General features: G+C 37.4%; 1 protein-coding gene across 1 annotated transcript in view; it reads left to right on the top strand.

The window, feature by feature from the left end:
• Positions 1-15617: 15617 nt before the first annotated feature.
• LOC115926685 overlaps positions 15618-21623 on the top strand; it is a 29889-nt gene continuing 23883 nt past the window's right edge. The window contains exon 1 of the mRNA XM_030991749.1: positions 15618-16409. Coding sequence (XP_030847609.1) covers positions 15633-16409 — 777 coding nt within the window. The 5' untranslated portion in view covers positions 15618-15632. The remainder of the gene's footprint in view (positions 16410-21623) is intronic.

Raw genomic sequence — 21623 nt, 5'->3', positions numbered from 1 at the left:
TCACTATGCGTTTATCATGATTTATAAAATAAGAATAAAATGAGAACATAGCGGTGTTTACAATTTAAAAAATGATACTGCCTTCGCTGTAAGTGAGATCTAATATTAATAGAGTCTCGCTTTCAAACAATACACATGAAACAAGAGTATAATTTCATGATTACGATTTGTTTGCTTAAATTTTACTTTCTTTGTCTAAAGCGTCCTTGCTTCTTCTTAAATTCATAGAAAATTAAAATAACGTTGAAACAAAGAGATTGTTTTTCAAAACCACAGGTGCCTTGCTTATCACCAGACTCCAATAGCGAACGACTTCCGTTCTGCCCAGTCAATCGTACTGCTTGAGTGAATGAAAATTCAAGGCTTCAATCTATAAGATTCTGGTATATATTTTGTCTCACTTTTCTGAAATGTTGAGATTTGTTTTATGAATTAAATTGACTGCACCTTTTAAAAGAACTATTCATCATTTTGGCATAGTTTTCAGTACTTGATTTGTTTATTTATTTAGCCTAGACTTCGAGGTTTGAGTATAAACAAATTTTATAAGCAAAAGGAAAAGTGGGAGAGAAAAAGAGAGAAGGGGGTAGAGAGAGAGAGAGGGGGGATGTAAAGAAGAGTACAATTAGCATGATCAGAAATACGGAGTGCCCCCCCCCCCTCAGCAACAAAAAACAACAACAACAACAAAAAGTTTTCTTGAGAGCTCTCAAAATGCGATTATGGTCATCATTTCGATTGAACTTTGATAGATGTGTCGTGGTCAACTGGACACGTCTCCGGACTGTAGATCACATGATTCGCGGTTCAAGTCCCCTCGTGGCACTATAACATGACTAATGTCCATTGGCATGGCACTAATTTACCTTTAATTGTAAGTAATCTACCTGCTTTGCCACTCTCCACCCAGGTGAAGTAAACGGGTACCCGGTAGGAAGACATTAAATTTTCTTGAACGCAAATAGCGTCTTTATCGTGGTGGCTCAGCTATACAGCCCTGGGGATAATGATAATTTGTATTGGGCACAGTATATATTTACAAGTACCTGCGCTATATGAATCATAATTAGACTTTCACCTAACAACCTGTGTATGTGTGTGGCTTAGGGGGACGTACTTTTATACTCAGGTAGTGCAAGGTCAATATATTACTTCCGGAGGTCAAGTTTGTATATGAGTCAGTATTTTCTGCATGTTCAGCCAAATGTTTAAAGTTGTCATTACGATACCTGTATACCTTTTTCTAAAGTTCAGTACACTGTTCTGTACTCAAGGCTGTATGACATTTTGTTCTTGATTTTCTTCTTTTTGATCATTGATATTTTATTTGGTTTCTGGTCTGTTATTGTATTTGTCTTGCATGGCATACAATTGAATTCTCCTCATTGCTTGTATCTGAGCATCAATTACTGTTAAGATTATGTTATCTTTAAAATGTGCTGAAATCAATATGAATTTTAATCATATTGCTTTTCCATTTTAGGGCACATGAAAGCAAGAATACAACATTTTTTCTCAACCATAAGTCATAACGCAAGACAAAGGTTGCCAAATATGACGTTGGCATCATCTTTGGCAACTTTCGATTCAAGACGCAAGACATTTACATTAGATCTTTGTCTTTTTCTGTTTTCGTCTATGCGAAGCAACTTTTATTATTATGGGCGAAAGGTGCGCAGAATTTAGTTTTCATGTAGGTATTCATTAGAAATAATAGGGAGCAAAGAATAATATAACATGTAAGGAAATAAACACTATTATCATGGTACCTCTAATACTGTTAAATGTACCCTGGACATTGTCATGGTCATTGCCTGTTACAGGTTCAGCTGTCTTGCTAAATTAAATGGGTCGGCTTTTATTACTCATTGTTTGTATTGTAACCTTAACTGCTTTATCATTCTAACTGTAACGTTTTAAAAGTACATCGACCAAAAAAGGCAGCCTGCAAAAGAAATATGGCACCAATGAGTGAATTAATAAATAAAGGTACAGGATATTGATAGTGATGATGATGAGGAGGATGAGGAAAAGCAGGTTGATGATGATGATTATATACCAGGTAATACAAATTGGCTTGTACCGATAGGCCTTCGTAACTCAGTGTGAAGATGTGTTGATAATGATCTATCCAGATTGATCACCATAGTGGACGGATTGCGACCGGCAGTGTTTGGAATCTCTTCGAGGAACATTTGGAAGTGGTTTGCATCGAGTTCTTGGCCCATTACTCCTTCACACCTGCAGACTTCCAATCTTCATTCGACCATGTGATGGGGGCGGAGATGGGGATTTATCGGTCATCGCCTGGGTCATCTTGTGTCGAGGACGAATTGAATGGAGCGAAAAAGCCCTTAGCTCAAGTCTGACGATGTTGTTGTTATTGTTGATGATGATGATGATAGTGATGATGATGATGTTAGCGGTTCTGTTGATGATGATGTTTTTGCTGATAATAATGACCTCTTCCGCGAGGCTGATAATAATAACCTCTTCCGCGATTAATAATGATCCTGATGATAGCGATGGGAATGATGAAGATGAGAAGGAGGACTCAGGAGGAGGAGAAGATGACGATGATGAGGAGGATAATGCTAGTGTTACAGATGATGATGGTGATATTGATGACGATGGTAATGAATAGGGTGATGTTCGAGATATTGATGATGATGATAATAATGATGAAGACGATGATGGAGATGATGAAGTGATGACGATGAAACTAAACGAATTGACATTACACACATCCTAGCCCTACTAGACTGATTTTGGAAAACGCCTTTTCTATCCAAACGGATAACCACCGCGGATCACCAAGTGATTTTAATTATTTAGAGGAACATTTGGAAATGGTTTGCATCTTTTTCTCGGCCCATTGCCCTTTTCACACCTGCAAACTTCCGATATTCACTCGACCATGGGATGGGGGCGGAGATAGGGGATTTAACGGTCATCGCCTGGCTGATCAGTGTCGAGGTCGAACTACAGCCCTGGGAAAAAATAAAGATAGCAACTACTTTTGGAATTTTAGAGCCTTGTGCGTCACCAATTGAAGTTTGCGAACATGATAATGACCTATTACGTAATCTGAAGATGATTTCTATGTGGGACATAGTAGTGTATTGAAGTTGCCCTACAGTTTATTTTTTCGAAAATAGTTTCGATTGTGTTCCTTACAGAGTGATATTAGGGATTAGAGGAGTGAAAATATAAAGGAATCCACCTGCAAAGTAATCCAAACCCCTACTTGCGAGTGTATTCCACTGTTGTGGATAGGCTCCAAAAAATGAAATTATCCCTCACTTGAATCCTACAAGATTTGATAAACACTCTTTTACATTAAAAAGGTAGTTCTTTTAAGAGCTAGGAGAGCCTTACTCATAATATGACGCCCTGCCTTTCGGGCTCTCTGAAATTATGATAAAATGAATAATCGTGACAGCCTCTGCAACACTGAGCGAGTATGAAGTGAAATAAATTTGTAACCCTTTGCTTGGTTGCCTGCAAACGTTATGTCGCCCTCTATCATAAAAAACAATACATGCGAGGGACGAACTCCGGATTTGTTGGAAGCGCATTATACCATGAACCTTGTATGATTTACATTGTTCATGCATTTGATGGAGCGATTGGAATCAACTTGCATGCTGCCCTCTTTAGTTTGAAGAAATACTAGTGAACCATCGTACCTCACTGTTCTTCTCTTTAAGATTTTTTAAAAATAAATTTAATTAAATTGTATGTATATAATTATTGTTTGATGTTTGACACGGTCTTTTTACAACATATCCAAAATATTGCTTTCCCTCATTTTATGCAATACATAACATATCAGCTCGCATTAGAATAGTGCTGAGTCCCATCAATGACATCATTGTTTGTTATTTTTATACTTGCAGTCGGTCAATATTCTTACACCGTAATATTTATGCGTTTAAAGGCCATCTGAACTAGTTTAGCCAGAATGGGTTAGACCACACAGCGAGGTCACTGACAGGTGGCTATTTCATCAACTCAGCTCTCAAATAACATAAGAAATAGGAGATCATGGGGTACCAACAGTCACCGATTAGGGAAGTTTTATATTTAGAGGGAGCAAGAAGCTACAAGTATTACAGTGGGGCTTTAATATAAATTATAACTCTCAAACCAGACAAGAGAACAAAAATGGCAAATATTATGATTAGTGATTACTGATAAGTAAGAACAGTAATTTACTAATGTAATCTATACTGCTAAATGTTAACTGTAACTGATCCATTTCGGTTCATTATTAGATATTGGAGTTAGCACTTAGCTTTTGATCGTATAGCTTCTTTTCTAGTGTACAACTCAGCGGGAATTCTACCGTATCTACAGTATCTTAGGAATGTAAATCCATTCATTATGCGTTTTATTCTTCTGGGTATCCCGATTAGAGCACAAAGGATTTCGCCCTCTTAATAGCTCGTTCACGTAATCTCTTTCTTTGAAGATAAAGTGTTAAGCCGCGGATTAAGCTCTTTAAGTCTCATGCATGGTCACACTTCAGAGATGTCGCAGAGAAAGAGAGAAGATGAAATGCGTGGTTACGTGTATTTTGACTTTTCAACGTCCCTTTATAGTCTTGTTTGATTCTTTATAGGGAAACGAAGAAAGTTATGTAACATCTTAATCTTATCCGAGTATTCATAATATTGGGATAAAATATTAAGCACTAGAATTCAAGAATGAACACTGTGACAAATTTGCCTTTCAGCCCTGGAATCAGAATCATCATAATGTTACCAATTTTTTTTCTTCTCAAATTATACATATGTTTGTAATTTTCAGTTTTGTCTCCAAAATTATTAAAATAAAATCAACAAAACATTTTACTTCACCCCCCCCCCCCCCCAACATGCTCAAGTGAAGCTCTTATCTGGAATGACACGCTCTTGGCAAACCTACTTCTTCTTAGTTTTCGCTTTTATATTTTTATTTATCTATATCGTTTCCTCCTCCAGTTTATCTACCTATCCCCTGCCCCCCCTCTCTCTTTCTCCTCCCATCTCTCTCGCTCTTTCTCTTTATATCTCCTTCCCTTATTCCTCCTCCCTTACACTCCTCCCCCCCCCCCCCCCCCACCCCTCTCTCTCTCTCTCTCTCTCTCTCTCTCTCCATCTCTCTTTATCTCACCCACTCTTTCTCTTCCTCTCTTTCTCACTTGTTTGCCTTATTTCTATACTGCAAACGCTCATCCTCCCCCGAGTTCCCATTTGTAGTATTTGTGCCTCTCCGCATCCGTTAAAACTCTCATGCTTTTCTTATATATTTCCTGTTTATTTTAAATCTCTCCTTTGATGTTTCTATAAATTTAGTCCATCATCATCTGTAAATCATCATTTGCCGTGTGATGTCATCTGAATCATACGCGACACGACGGAAATGTTAGTCACACATTAACTCAGCACCATGTTTTAGTACACTTTTAGGACCATGCTTCTTGGGAATCCAAGTTTCTCTCAGACATATAAACAAGAAGCAGACTAGCTGAGAGTCAGTTAGCATTTACTATATACCCTTGTACTCCAGCATTATCAATAATGAATGTTTTACATTTTATTGATGAACATACAGAAGCTAACCTTAATTTAAATCCCTATCTAATTGTGCGTAATATAGCCTTATATTTGTCTCCCCCAAGAAGAAAACACGACATTAAACAGGAAAAACATGGCATCTTTCATTCTCAACATACCTAGTAATATTGTCTTGGTCACATTGATGAAATAGACAATGGATAAATGCAATAAGATAATTCTTTAGTTTAGAAACAGCTCATTTTTTTCTTTTTATTATTCATTAACTAGTTATTTATTCATTACCGATTTGTATTTGTTGTCAACTTATTTCGCTATTGCAATCTGAATTAAACAAAATAAAATATTATTTCATTTATTAAATTGGATCCCACTATATTTTCGTTCTTGTTATGGTATGACGTCAGAAATTCCGCCGAATTTGATATAAATTTTTCTGACGCATCACACTGTTTAATATTCTCTGCCCTCCTACATTATTTCAGCGAATCAAACAGAGACTTCAACCTATTTCATCAAAGGGTCACTAAATTCTCTTTGATTTTAAGATTTGTTTCATCTTCAAAATTTTCTTTGGTCTGAAAACCAGCCGATCGCAGCTGGGCGCCATTTTCACTTTCGTGATGCGTTTTTGTGAATCACCGCCTGGTCACATGGCTTCACGGTGAGCTTGATCACGTGACTTCACAGCGTGATGGTCACCCACAAGCTTATTTCAGCCATCTTTATTTCATCTTTAAAAAAAACAAAATTGTCTCTAACCAAAAGAGATTGTTCTGAGTCATGGTAGTCTCAATACTTCTTCCGCCCAGTTTCTTTTAGTAGGATTGTAGAAATTAAAACAGTATGAGAAAAGAAAGAATACAGGGATGGAACTAATAGATGAATGTTAATGTCAACAGACCGATTCAAACGTCCTATATCAATTTTGATTATTCTTATCGCCTGTCAGTTTCACTTTCTTCTTTAGTTTAGAGAGGCGTAACGCATCGTATTTTCAGATGCTTGAAGTAGCACTGTATTCGGTGTGTACATTTTGTGGTATTCATAAATGGGTTTACTGTCTGCTTTGAAAATTTACCAAATGTTTTAAATTCTATTCTAGATGCTAAATTTGAAATTCAGCTAGCGGCCCGAGTGAAAGTAGTAGGCCAATGTCATGTAGATCAGGTGGGAAAAATAATGGCGATATGATCATCCTTGCGTAGTCCAATTATCATACTTGATTTAAGGACAAATTGTATAATTTGTTTTGAGAAATGAAGAAACTATTATACCACAAATGTTAACGTTTTATCGTGTGTGTGTTTTAAAATATTGTACTCGCTTCTCTAAACAAGAGAGAATTTAATAACAAATACAATAAATATATCACCGTGCGAGTGAGAATGATGGAGGGAGGAAGAGATAGAGATATAGAAAGAGAGAGAGACTGAGAGAAAAGGAGAGGAAGAGAGAGAGAGAGAGAGAGAGAGAGAGAGAGAGAGGAGCGAGAGAGAGGGAAAAAAAGACGTGGTTACGCCCTCACATAATTGCTGTCTGTCCCCTGCTGTGCTTTTACCTCAGAATTCATTCTGACATTGACTGGCAAATCATTTTCTCACCACAAGTTGTATACTTCAAATATATTATCATGGTTTCCCATAAAATGCCAGATGCAAAATATGCATGCTGACCAGACATATTCACAACGCATTGGATAAGTGAAATGGAATTGATACACGAGTAAAAATATGATTTACCTCATTTATTTATCATTTGTTAAATTTGTTTATATTTTCATTTAGAGTTTATAAGATGTCCTATTTTAAACAATTCATAGTTTTCAATATCATTTCAGGTAGTCTGTGACTTTTGCTGTAAACTCACAGAATTTGACATTTTTCTCCAAATAAATTCTGTTACCATTATAACAATTTCTAAATGTTCAATATCAATTATGTTTAATTTGGCCTCGTTTCTCATTTCTCACTCATACTTTTCCTACTTATAATTTTAACACTCCTTTCCTTTTCCGTTCTCCGTGCACATGATCTCATATAATCTTGACTCAAATGTCTTTCTTAATTATCTATTATTAATTTTACATTTCGATCACGAGATGTGTGTGGGGGAGGGGGCGTCGACCGTTGACTACACACTGCTCAATTGAAGATAGTGATACCCAATATCAGGATTAAATATTTGAACAAGTTTTCTCCGTCCTTTCGATATTAAAAATAAGGCCTTTCAGATGATTGATTTGATTAAAAGTTATTTGACTATTTTCACTGTCAAATATGCTGACAAAATCAGACAAATTTTTGTTTTGATGGGTGCTAGTATTTCATATCATGGTACCTTTAGTTCGAATAGAAGAGAAACCGTTTTCAAAATTGTACTAATGTTATACCATTTTCTTTCTTCCATTCATAATAATCGTTCATATAGCCTAACTGAATAAGACCGGAATGGAATAATCCAGTCACCTTCACACGCTTTTAGAGCCAATCAGAATACTGAAAATGTCTAAATCTAGATATTTCTTCCTTAAAGTCAAGGCTTGGTTTCTAATGGGCAATTCAAGATGTTTTATGCCACTATATACTCGCCCATCTTAGCCGTGTGATGAATGGGTTTTCAAAACCTTCAACTTGTTCTGTTTATTGTCGGAAAAAACGTAACAAATCACAGTTTCGATCTGAGATAAAAACTTGCACTAGCTGGGTCTCGTATTATTGGTCCCGTTGGGAAGGGGGTGGAGGGGCATCTCCCTTGAATAATGGATTTTTAAGATTTGGTCGGCCTATTAAACAGTCTGCCGGCAAATATAAGCCTTTTGTCCTGATCAATTTGTCGGCACGTTATTGAACTTCCATGTGACATGTGCGTCCACACGTACAAGAATGATGACGTTTAGCATGTTGAGATTGAATAAGCCTGTTCCGACTGCATCATGAAAATAGAACAATGATCGTTGCTTTATAGGCCTATGCGTCGGACATTAATGTTCTCCGTATATAATCACGATTATAGCATTTTTATTAATTGTAATTCAGTCATTTTCATTCAGCTAATAAAACGAATTGGTTTTGCAATATCTCAGTTCTTTGAAAGATATGAAAGAAATGATATTGACTCTAAAGACCGTATTTTGTTGATGGTTAAATTCTTCGTCATTAGTTAACCATGCACATTTGTTTTAATTATAAGTTTATAGTGATGATGATTACATAAGCGATGATGCAAATAATAATGATGACGATACTGATGAGGAGAAGCGAAGACAAATTCAGGTCATATCTGATCGGTTAGATACTGGGAATACCTTAAATCCTTGACGCCATGTATGTAAATGTAATCTATGTTTTTGTTTACAATCAGTTATCATTTTCGAATAGAAAGTATTTCAATTCAGGATGCTGATGGTGGAAAAGATTAAGATCAAGATGAAAATTGAAGCGTAATCGAATTTTCTTGTTAGGTTTGTAAGACTTGGGTCTCCATGTCCTAAATATTCTCCGTTGCTATGGTAATGGGATAATGAAACAAGCTATTTTCCTGCTGATAGAATGATGGAAACGTCTCAAGAGGAGATATGGGAGTGGGTAAGATTAAAGAGGGTGAGAGAGAGAGAGAGGGGGGGGGGATAGAGAGAGGGGGAACCGAGATAAGAGAGCAAGAGCGAAGAGGGATGAAAGGGGAGAGAAAGCGTAATAGATATAAATTTTAAAAAATGGAAAGAAAGAAAAGGAGCGAGAGAGGTGGAGATTATCATTTTGTAAGAATTGAAATCATCTTTTCATTGTTTGAAAATAGTCAACACGAAATTTGTTTTCAGAAATATTTGCACACCCTCATGATTCGACGTGACATTAGAGTCTTCATCCCCTTCATCCCTCTCCCCTCCCCACCCTCAACCCCCTTCTCCCTCCTTTTTCACCTGTGCACACTTTTCCTGTCTTCGGGGTATCTGCTCGGCATTTTTTTAATAGCCCTCGTGCATCTTGTTACCTATTATGCTATTACCCACTATTTCTATGCTAACCATTCTCTTGGCTTCGATATAAATACACAAACCATTCTTTTCAATCCCAAGTCTCGATTGTTCCCGCGGCCCCCGGGATACTCGAGACAAATATTGATTGAGTTCTTGATCAAGTTCGCCATTACGATGGAGGGCCATGCTCCTACTACCCATGGCAAATTTATCAAATTATAGATGGAATCGTATATAACTCTGTTCTGGTGGTGTAGCATGGGTCCAGCCATTGAGGGGCACTTGCGTCATAGGAGGGGGAGGGGCACAGGTCTTAATCAGAAAAATGAAATGGGAGTTTACAAGGGCTGTTTAGGGGTAGATGCGACAATCTATCGTCTACCCCCCTCTCTCTCTCTCTCTCTCTCTCTCTCCCTTTCCTCTTCTCTCTACCCTCCTTCCTGTACCCCCTTTTATCCATTCAATTTGGGGGTACGTGCCCCCGTGACCTCCTGTGGCTACGCCACTGTTGTGCAATGTGGAGCACACATGGAGAGGTATTCCTTTCACCAAACTTCTTTTGGACTTTTGCGGAAAGGACATTGAACTACCTCATCGGTATGTTGAGCTTAGGAGAAGAAAAACATGGCTGACTTGTTCTCTCTTCTTCTTCTTCATTTTTTGCTGTTGATTTTGGGGGTACCCCCATAGGATTCGATGAGTAGTTTCATTACGTGACAAAAAGTCGGTTATGCGGATCATAAATGTGAAGGCAACATTCGATCGTTAAACTCCGAATCGTTGCAAGATGAACCAGGGGAGAACAGTGTTTTTTTTGTTTAATCTGCAATTCCATGTTAAGAAAAGAAAGTGAAAATCGTGTTAGATACTATAGTTTGGATATGCGAATCATTTCTTTCTTTCTTTTGCCAATTGCTTGATAACAAACAAACAAGCAAACAGAGAGAATTACAAATAAATACATTTCAAGGAATACTGTACTCTGTAGGACAAAAAATACCATAGGCATTGACGATATTACTCCAGACAAGTAATACCGTATACCCCCTAGGACTATGACCACGCCCTCACCCCCCCCCCCCCCCCACCCCATACGCCCGGACAACTGTCAATTCAAATACTCTATCATAATTATTATCCATAGGATATCGAAATCAAATTAATGATGATCATAAGCATGATGAGCTAACAAAATGTATTGAAATATTGTGATGATTACAGTGAAAAGGGAGTTCAGTGCGTATAACAACCTATCAAGTGCTCTATAAATCAATCCAACACATTACCTTCTCAAGGAGTGACATAGTTGTCTGGAGAATGATTTTCATGACTATCTGGAGAATGTTAATCATTAATATCACGAGAGTGACTTGTGTTTATATTAGCAAAGATTTGTGTGGTGCTAAATTTATCCGAAAAGTGTGATTTTTATTTCAAGTAGCTGTCATTTCAAGTGGCACACTCATCATTGCTTTTCTTTCGGGTATTCAAAATGAACTCGATGTCATAAAAATCTCTTCCGTGCGATAGTTTGTGGAAAGGTATAAATTGTTAAATGTCGTTCGTCGAGCCTTCCATGGAAAATACATTTTCAATAAATATTCAGGACATTTGGACTTCTTCCCTCTTCCCTCTGTAGATAAGAACATGTGACAACAATTCTTTTTCGGTTCTAGTTAGGACTATACTATATGCATCTTAGGCGATCACCGATAAGCATTATTTAATCAGTCGTAAGGGCTTGCTTCTAAAAAAAATATCCACTAACGTAACCCTAACCCCAACCCAACCCTACCTGATACACAGTGAATAGAAAACATTGCATCCAAATTAGTTATCTTCTCTACATTCCATTAGTAGCTATTTTTAGAAACAGTTTGTCTACCACTACCAACCCTGGCTAACTTCTCCCGGACAACTCCCCCGGTCAGATATCCCCAGACAACAAATAACCCTGATACAATCAATTTATTAATTAAGTCAATGGTTAAGGCAAGCTGTATAGGTAACTGTCTGGGGATAATATTGTTTGTTGGTGGATTCTTTTTGTAGTGAGGGGGGGGGGGGGGGTAAAGTGAGGATGTCGTCGTCCGGGTGTCGTTGTCCGGGGGTAGTATTCCTCATACTAATTATTTGAATAACATGTAGCCTGTATCTGTCAGTGCTTGGAAGTTGACGTGGTAATTAGTGATTTTAGTGGCGGTTTACGTGACCACCTTTGTTCAGTGTTTATGGTGGTTAGCTGGGAACAATCTAACATTTCCGCAAACATGACAGAGGAAGGAAACCTATAATTATTATGGAAAGCGTTCACGAATGTCAAATCTTGAACGTCGTTAACCCTTGTCAAATTAAGTGTGTTCTAGTGTGTTGTTGTTGTGGTTGTTGTTGTTGTTGTTGTTTTTTTATGTGTGTTTGTTTTTATTACTATAGTCTCCATATATCACAAATGAAGGAAGCCCGTGATTAACAAGATTAATAAGTATGTGAAGTGTTTACGTGCGTCTACTTCTTGACTTCGTTTAATAGTCATGTCTACTTTTGTCAAAGAGATCTCCTTTTTTCAGTGGTTTGTCAATTTTGTTATAGACAACGCAAATCTCAAACTTCCTCAGTGGAAGGTATTAATCAGTGATTAATGAGTTTGGGAAGTATTTACAAGCGTCAAATCTTCATCCGTGTTAACCTTGTTATTTCAGTATTTTTTTTTTTACCTCCTCTGAGTCAAAATAATGTCTGAATAACGCAAATCACAAAGGAGGAGGCGCGATGGCTCAGTGGTAGAGCAGTGCATGGTCTCGTAACCGAGAGGTCCTGGATTCGAAACCAATCCTCATTACCAGTTCCCTCGGAGAGGACTTAACGCCGTCGGACATCTGGTTGCTTGCTTACAAGCATAAACATGCTTTCCTAGCAGTTAAACATTAAAAAAAAACATTTTTAATAACTCAAACAAATTCAACAATGGGAGAAAGCCAATGATTAATACGCCTGTCCGTTCTTTAACTTCGCAATGCTATACTTTTTGTTGTTGTTTTTTTCTTCAAGAAAATGAAATGAAGCCTGTGATAAACACGATTATTAATTTGTGCCCATTTTTTTAAAGGTTCGTTAACCGTTGTCAGTGTCAATAAGATTTTGTGATTTCAGCGTTTGTTGCTGTGTTTGTTGCTGCTTCATTTTGTTGTCTATATATCACAAAATCACAGAATTTCCACAATGGTAGGAACTCCCTAATGCCTATGATTACTCAGTATGGGCAGTGTTAACGTGCTTAAATACTTTAACTTTATTATATAACCCCTATTATTATCAAAATATTTTTGTAAATTCAGTGCTTCGTTGTTGGTGATAATTCCTTCTTTTTTTGGTCGTTGTTGTTGTTTACTATATTTCTAAGAAAGACAAGTCGGAAATTTCCACAATAGACGGAAATTCCACGATCATTAGTGTGGGAGGTATTTATGCGCTTCCATTCTTTGACTTTGTGAACTCTTTTCATTTTCAGATGGATTTCGTTGTTCAAGTGTTTTGTTGTTGTTGCTGTTAATTTGATGTCTAGACAACGCATGTCACGCGAATGCACTAATTCTCTATTTCTGACCAAGTTTCAAGGAAACATAAACATCCTCATGATGTAGTCACCCTATTAAAAACATGATCTTAATTAGTCTACAAAGTTATTACAAAAACCAAGAAATGGAAGACATAGTCATTCTCATGAACAACTTCCTCTAATCTGTCTGGCTTTGTTACCATGGTAAAGTAACAAAACTCTAGGTTCTCTTTCCATACATTCGTTGCGACTGAAACGATATACTTTATTCAAAATCTTTGGTGGGGGTGTTGATTCTCTGCAATTTTGGAGACATCGTGGACTCGTGATTTTCCCATTTTAAGATGATTGGATTATGAGCTCAGTTGTTTTTAGAAGGAAAAAAAAGGATTTCGCTATGGACAGTTACTAAAACTGGCTCGGAACAATGCCCATTCAAAGAGAGAAGGAAATTGATGGCTATTGTAGCTACTAATTACAAAAGTTTCTAAAAATGTTAGTTATAGGCCTATTCTTTCACAGGTAATTTCGTTTTGAAAATCTTCAGATATCAGAATACAGTTAGGACTGTTTTTATTCCTTTGTCTCCTTCATAGATATGAGGGTTTTTTAATGTATAAATTTGTTGTTTTACCAAGAACTTGCTTTCATATCATCGTATAACACAATCGCAAAAACTTTTGAGAAACTAGGTTATCGTAAAAGCATTGTGCGTCACGTATTGAAATGTTCAAATGTTACAATCATCCGAATGTGATGTTAATATAAGTAACTACTCAAGGAAACTTTGGAAGGGATGAGAATGAGATGTATAGATTAGTATGATACATGGGGAGTATGAGAGATCGAGACAGAAAACAAAATAGCGAGAGGAATAGAACGAGAAAGGGAAAGAAGGAGAGGAAAGGGTAGAAAGTTATAGAACAAAAAGTTATATATATATAGAGAGAGAGAGAGAGAGAGAGAGAGAGAAAATATAAGAGCGAGAGGGAATGAAAGAGAAGGGGAAATAATGGAGAAGGAGAGAGAAAAGGGTAGACAATGAAAGAACACAAAGAGAGAGAGAGAGAGAGAGAGAGAGAGAGAGAGAGAGAGAAATAAAGAGAGAAAAGGGCAGAGGGGAAGAGAGATAGAGGGAGAGGGAGACAGATAGTTAAAAGAAGATAGACAGAAGTCATAATGATTGTATGTAACAGGAAATCTCTTGAAACCCGGGCTGTCATGGCAGTATACTGAAAGTGCGTTAAAGGCTTTCATTACTTTCATGAAACGAGAATAGACGCAAAAGCAACTGATTTAAAGTAGGCATAATGATATTAATCGTTTGATTATACAGATAAGTGGTGATTGAAAATTAACATTCGTATCCAGATACAGTAAATAATCTGTCTATATTAAAGGCAACCCAAGGGGAAAAGAAAAAGTGATGATTGTAAACAGATGGCCTATGTATAACAGGAGATTTATTTACACGTATATGACCGCTATGGGCAGGTGACAATACCACTAAGATAGGTTTAAATTTTACTGGGAAAACTTGTTACTTGTTAGTGTACGTTCCGCTTAATATCGTGATTATATAAGCGTACTCGAGTGCGTTCATTATTAGGTAATACAGAGAAATGCAAGCTATTTTTACTTTCACACACATTCCTGTTCATTATTCCTTTTGATATCACTGAGGTTGTTTAGATGCAGCCTGTAATATATTTATTCACTCTTTCGTGATATAGTTGGGTATCTATTGTCCGATAATAGCCTTTAAAGTGAACACGCTTGGTCAAACCTTTGGCCTACTTTCACAATGTATACGTAGCAGACTTTCGAAAGGTAATGAATGACCTTTAAAGGCATCGTTTAACAATGTTAAATATGAGATGCATGGCCATATTTATACGTGTGATCAGTGTATGTGATGTGGTGCAATAATGAAGCCCTGAAAAAAGTACGCTTCAAAATGATCATGAAGTGCCTCAAAAAAGTAAAAAATCTTTGAGTTACCGGTTTTACCATACTCTTTTCCCCCAATAGACTGCAAAGTTATGAAAACCGTTAGGAAAACGCAAAATTTGATTTCGTTTTCCAATCATAAATAATATATCTTGATAATCAATCAGACAGGTGATCGGCTTGTAAAAGACATGGGGTTCCTTACTGACCTAAAGATGTATAACATCATTGCAGCATGAGCTAAATCTAGGATTTTGTTGTAGAATCTGAGACAAAGTTACCCAATCCCTTTAATCAATTCAGCTGTACAGAAACAGAAAAAAAATGACTAGTGGGTTTGAAGACGGAAGTTTCTCAGTTCCTTTTCTACACAAGATATTGTTGACAGCTAGCTCTAGTATCAGTTCTAGCAGCGTTTTAAGTGAAAGTTCGTCCATTTTACCTTGGTGTGCAATTGAGTTAACACGTTAGGCTGGTGGCATGCGTTTTTAGCCTGGAGGAGAAAGTATGGTGGATCATTAGGGGATCGTTAACGTTTAGAATGGCGATTTAATGCCATGTCGCCACAATACAACGCAACGTAATTATGGAGAATGATAATTATGATGACACGAGTAGCGGAGATGGCGAAGACGTGCTTGGCGAATGGAATTCCTGTTTATTATTGGATGATGCGGAATCGTCGCTTCCGCGCGTGCGAGCTTCGTCGGTCGCTAGGGGAGACGGTCACGACTCCTGCAACGCTCAACCTCAACATCAACACCATCCTTTATTGAATGCCGCTGTGCGTTCTCCAACGTCCCCCACGTACAGTTTGTGCGGGTCTCGCCTCCGTTGGATAAACACTGTAGAGCAGCTGCTACTGGGAGTCCCCTATTTTTACCGTCCTGCATTGTCTGTGCTCACTCACACAAAGAGGGAACTGTGTAACGTCAACGGGAAAGCACTGAGCAGACGACAGCTTTGTCATAGGTATCGCGATACTCGTCACTCGAATCAAATTTCTTTCATATCAGTCGCTCACTTCCCCTTTGAGCAAGTCAGACGCGATTTGAAGTGCGCTCCCCAAGGCGAAAGCAGGATATTTGCTACAAACTGCACAGAGTTGTCTTCATCAGCAGCAGCATCAGTGATCAAAACACAGGAATTTAGCTGTAGCATTTCCAGGAGTAGCGAGTCTTGTGATAACAGTAACTGCAGCTACTTCAGCGGACGTTTCACCAGCTTCTTCGCCATGCCTGTCCCGGAGAGTTTCCGTTCGACATGGAGTACTGATCACGTCCCTGCTCTCCACATCTCTTCCACGCCGGATAAGCTGAAAAAGCTAAAGGAAATACGACGAGATGATAATTTTAACATCGAGGTAGGAAAGCTGTTTTTTAATGGATAATTTGATTGTTATGTTCATAAGACTGAATAATAAGTCCTCCTCTATTTGAAATCGATACCATGATTGATTTGGGGAGGGGGTGCATGCAAGTTCAGGGGGAGGGGGTGTGCACGAATTCCTGAAAGCCAGTCACTGAATGTTCTTCATATTGAACCATCTTCTACCTCTTGGTTGCTTTGATCCATTGCCGAAAGTATTTTGGCACCTATCATCCCCCAACCACGGATACAAATCGACACCCTTGCTGATAACAGTGAAATTATGTCAGTCATAATGACTAAAATATCACCGCCGATATATCACTTATATAATTGCGTTATCATTTCAGTATGGTATGTCACTGATCATAACTACTAGTAATAACTGATGTATCTCAAGTTATGGTATATATTTGGCATAGAGTCTATTAGTATCACTGGGAGTCGATGATAAGTTGACTGCTCATAATATCTCTGATATAAAAATTGTTCATACCACAAACTATATATATATATACCTGTCTCGTGTAGACAGCAGTTCTTGGCATAAAATCATTGCGATGATGAGTTTTATTGACTCTCTAACTCCTAGACCGACCGACGGTACATACACCTACAGAAGCATAGATAATGCAACCATAATCCATATCATGTGTGTTTAACCAGTAGGTCCATGGTTTAACACTGCTTAGGATCTAATTATATCCATTGACTCAGAATTTTTCTATTGACTCAAATTCTGTAGCAATCGATCGGCATGTCTAAACTCTAAAGGTTGTATATTGATTAGATTTATTGAATGGAAAAATGAAAGGATGGTATTTCTCAGTCATATATCTACACTAAGTGGCTGTGCAGTCGTTCGCCTCGTACTGGCTATATAGAGAAGCTGGAATAGTCGTCTAGTTTTGGTGCCTTATGTGAAGAGGCTTGAACAAGGCTTTAACTATATAAGAAGTGTAGTTCGCAGAATGCTGCATCTGGAAAGGGGAGAAATCTACCACCACTACCACCCATCCCATTCACCATCATCCCCATCATAATCATCATAACTTTCATCATCACTACTTATCGTCATGAGCATCACTTCACCACCATCATAATCTCAATCGAAACTATCATAAAAATCTTCATCATAACCATCATACACCATCCACAACCATCGTTGCAAATTAAAAATAAAAGAAGACGATTCGGCATCTGTCCTTTGTTTGGGATGACTTGTGACGTATCGATGACAATTCCTCAACTGTCAAAGTCTTTGAGGCAAATTCTTTTTGTCACATTCGGGAAGATGACTTAGCTTCGATGCCAGCGCATCGGTGCAAATGAGTAATGTGTTTTGGGATTAATCTCCCCTCGCAGTTGATAACACCAACATCTCTCCAAAGATAATTGACGACTCAAATTGTCAAAAGAAATGTAGGTTATTTTGAAATGACATATCGACACCCCTTTTAATACCACCGCTCTATAGTTACAGATCAAGTTTTCAGTGTCACTATGATTATCCTTTCCTGACTAACGGGGTATTGGGATTAACCTGAAGAATTTCCTTCATTCTATGTGATGCCACAAGTGGATTTAGTTACCATAGTAATGTTTTATTGCGTCGAATGAATAATTATACTGCTGATGAGCAAACCGTTAGCAATGTCAAATGTGAAATTTCGAAGAAAAAATAATAAATAATACTTTTATAATTATAGTTGATATTTAATAGTATGTTTAGATTCGTCCTACATGCAATCATTATCAATCTATGTGGCCTGTTCATCAAAATCGTCATCGTCGTCGTCATCGTCAGACCCAGTCTTCTTGAGCAGAACAATACTAGCTTATCATGTTCACGAGCAGACAAATATGTTGCCAATTTAACATGACACCAGTGATGATAGCAAATAGAGATATCGAGGAAATATGGTTTCATTTCTCGATTGAATAGCAGCATCATTTGATTATGACCACAGACAACAGCTCACCGTGACAGCAATGTTGTGGCTTAGTGGTTACTAGTATGTCATTGTTAGTGGCTTTAATATATTTTGTCTGAGGTTTGTGGAATAAGATGTTATTTAGATATTACTAACAGTAAGCAGACCTTTACCCTCAAGGTCCTATGTTCTAGAGTTAACATTTAAGACATGAAGTAGCTATCGGATGGGGGGGGGGGGGGGCGTCGTTCTTGTTATTTCAGTATAAAATGCGAGAGAAACTTTCCATCGAGTGAACGGTGAAGGTTGGGTTTAGAAGGGGGTTACTTCATGTCCCCCCCTCTCTTCTCTCTCTCTCTCTCTCTGTCTCTCTCTCTCTCTCTCTCTCTGTCATTCGATGGGGGTACCCCGTACCTGAAGCTACGCCAATAATTCAAGGCTTTGTTTAAATAGATCATTGGGATGAAATGAAAACTGTTGTGTGGAACGTGTTTCATTTACATTGACTGATTACTATTTTCACATTAAACCACAAAGTATATATATACATAGACGGAAGATGGGTAACAAATGGTTGAACAAAATAATAACAAAACATTTTTGTTTAAGTTGTGCTTCGTCATAAAACTGCGATGCTGCTGATGCCATTATACGGCTGGCACTTAATTACAGCTGGTGCTGGTCAATACCTTTTGATTACAGAACAAACATAATTATTATCAAGAGCTGCTTCTGTGTTTGTTTAGGGACCAGGCTTCTAATGAACAGACAGTCCGAACTTCATGATACCCCTCTCATCCTTGGTCAAATACTCGTTGAGTCGTTATCAGCTTATTTACGAATATCGTAGGCTTTACATTATACTCTTATCATCTTAATCGGACAATCGGCATAATGTATTGACCATTGAGATTTTTGTTTTTAGTTGAATAAAGCTCTGTTTGACCGTAATCCCCTTATCAACATTTTTATGAGATTTGTATTGTGACAGCTGTACTGAGTCACTGTGTTGTAGAATACGATATAAGTACTTTAAGATGGGCGGGGCCTATTAAAGAAATGGCGACGTGGGAGGTCATAGTACAGTTGTGGTCTTTTTTCATCGCATGATTGGTTTGACATCGATAAATGGGCTATTGCCATTTTCTAAATGGGTTTCTGCTGAAATTAATACAATCTAATTTGTTTTTACAGGGTGCCTGGAATCGATTTGATGGGGTCGTTGAAAACTTGAAAACGCTCCTGTTATATTTCAGATTTTCAACATTTAACTATTTGATGATAAATAACATTTCGTAACAAAATAGCTTTGTGAAGCCGCCTTTCACAAAAGTCACCAAATTTACCTTTTTTCATAGTAAGATGATGGACTACTTCTGTTCATAATTTTATGTCAGTTTTGGAGTGGAAAGCAAACACCCCTGGACGATACAGTCATCACATACTCAAACTTATGTGAATATTGGCTTTTCCTGGCTAACCTTGATAATATGAGATTTTGAATAACATTTTACAGCTCTTTTTCCTTCTTCTTCTCTTGGTAACGCCATGTTTGGTTGTTATGATGGCGGTTGCTATGTTCACATTCGTCTTTAGTATTATAGATACTTTGTATTTTCATTGCTGAATGTTGAAGTAAAAGCACTTCAGCAGTGGTTGAATAAATAAAGGAGCATTCCAAAAGAACTTCAAAAAGAACTGTCAAAAGTAGTTTGGCATATTAAACCAGGAACCATGTATGGTGCATGGACTTATACCATTGTATTCTAGTATTGAACTGATGTGAACCAATGTTTTTCAATAGAGTGAGTATGATATTTTAATAGATCAGTTATATTAATTCTGTTATTCATATCTTAATGATTTCATTACGCGATGAATAATATAGCATGCCCAGGTGATCATGATAATTGAAAAATCTCGTTTCTTCTTCATGCCTTCAAAGTTGCTCTAAAAACCCATCTCTTTCTAAACAGTGCTATTTAATCATGTCAATGTAGCGTAATAATTTGTGTTGTTTTAGTTTACTTTATTTTAGTTAATTTTTGTGATAGTAATACATGTATGTACAGCGCCATGAGCGTCAGAGCCTGGCGGATACCGGCGCTATATAAATATCCATATTATTATTATTATTATACCTTTCGTGATGGCCCTAGACTAATAGCCATATAGTATATGGCCCTTCGGAAAGATGTAATTTGAACCTTACTGGTTTTAAAGGTACTATGTCCCTTTTGCAGCCAACCTCAAATTCTGTAGAACTTTGTAGGAATTATGAATATGTCATGTATGTCCTATCTGTGAAATTTAAACGTTAGCAGTGTCCTCATATTCAAATTATGCAAGGAAACCCGTTTACTTGCTAGACTTCACTGTCAGACATTATATACCTCACTTAAGAAATCCAGCCATCTGATTGGTCGAATTGCATTCATAAACTTCAACTGCTCCTGTAAAATTCCCGGTAACCATGCTTAAAACATTTCAATATTTTTAATAACCATGGTTATTAAAAAAATAGGTCAGTCTCCATGGTTACCCCATAGGTTTACATGTTAAAAAATGGTTTGAGCGATGGAAGATACCATACGTGTGCGAAAAATTGGTCGGCAATTTCAATACAATTGAATCTCGATCGATCTTACCGACAATTTTATCTTGCATTGTTGACATGAAGACGAAAATAAACTGTCAAAAACAAAAAAACAACATCTGCCGATAGATCTTGATCTAAGTTCGTGCCAATATGCATTGCAAAAGTAAAAGAAGGGTCCGTTTCATGGAGCTTTTGCGAAGCATCCCTCACGCGGAGCCGTTTTCAATCCATTTTAATGTATATATTGGAAAAAACTGCCAAGCATGTTAACGGCGCGCGATAGCCGAGTGGTCTAAGCGTTGGTTTAAGATACACCTCTTGTTGTACGCAAGAGTTCGAATCCCGTCTTTGACAAAAATGTAAATTATTTTTTATTTTTTATTTTTTAGTCTATTTTTTTTCGGCATATAAAAGTATTAATGACTGCTTTAATATTCGAGAAATAGTTGTTTTCATACGCTCTCGGGAAGGTTACAATTGGGCTATTCCCCTCGGCAAGCCTCGGGGAATAGCACAATTCTAACCTTCCCTTGAGCGTAATAAAACAACTATTTCTCTCAAAGCAGTCATTAATACTATACTATTGAGTGACTGACTGGCTTTTTTCTTCTTTGGTAATAACATACATGAAAAGAGTTGTAAAGGGTACATGAGCATTTGTTTACATCAATAACCC

This window comes from Strongylocentrotus purpuratus, unplaced genomic scaffold (assembly GCF_000002235.5).
Source record: "Strongylocentrotus purpuratus isolate Spur 01 unplaced genomic scaffold, Spur_5.0 spur5_scaffold_2, whole genome shotgun sequence".
NCBI lineage: Eukaryota > Metazoa > Echinodermata > Echinoidea > Camarodonta > Strongylocentrotidae > Strongylocentrotus > Strongylocentrotus purpuratus.
This window is presented reverse-complemented; position numbering and strand designations above follow the sequence as displayed.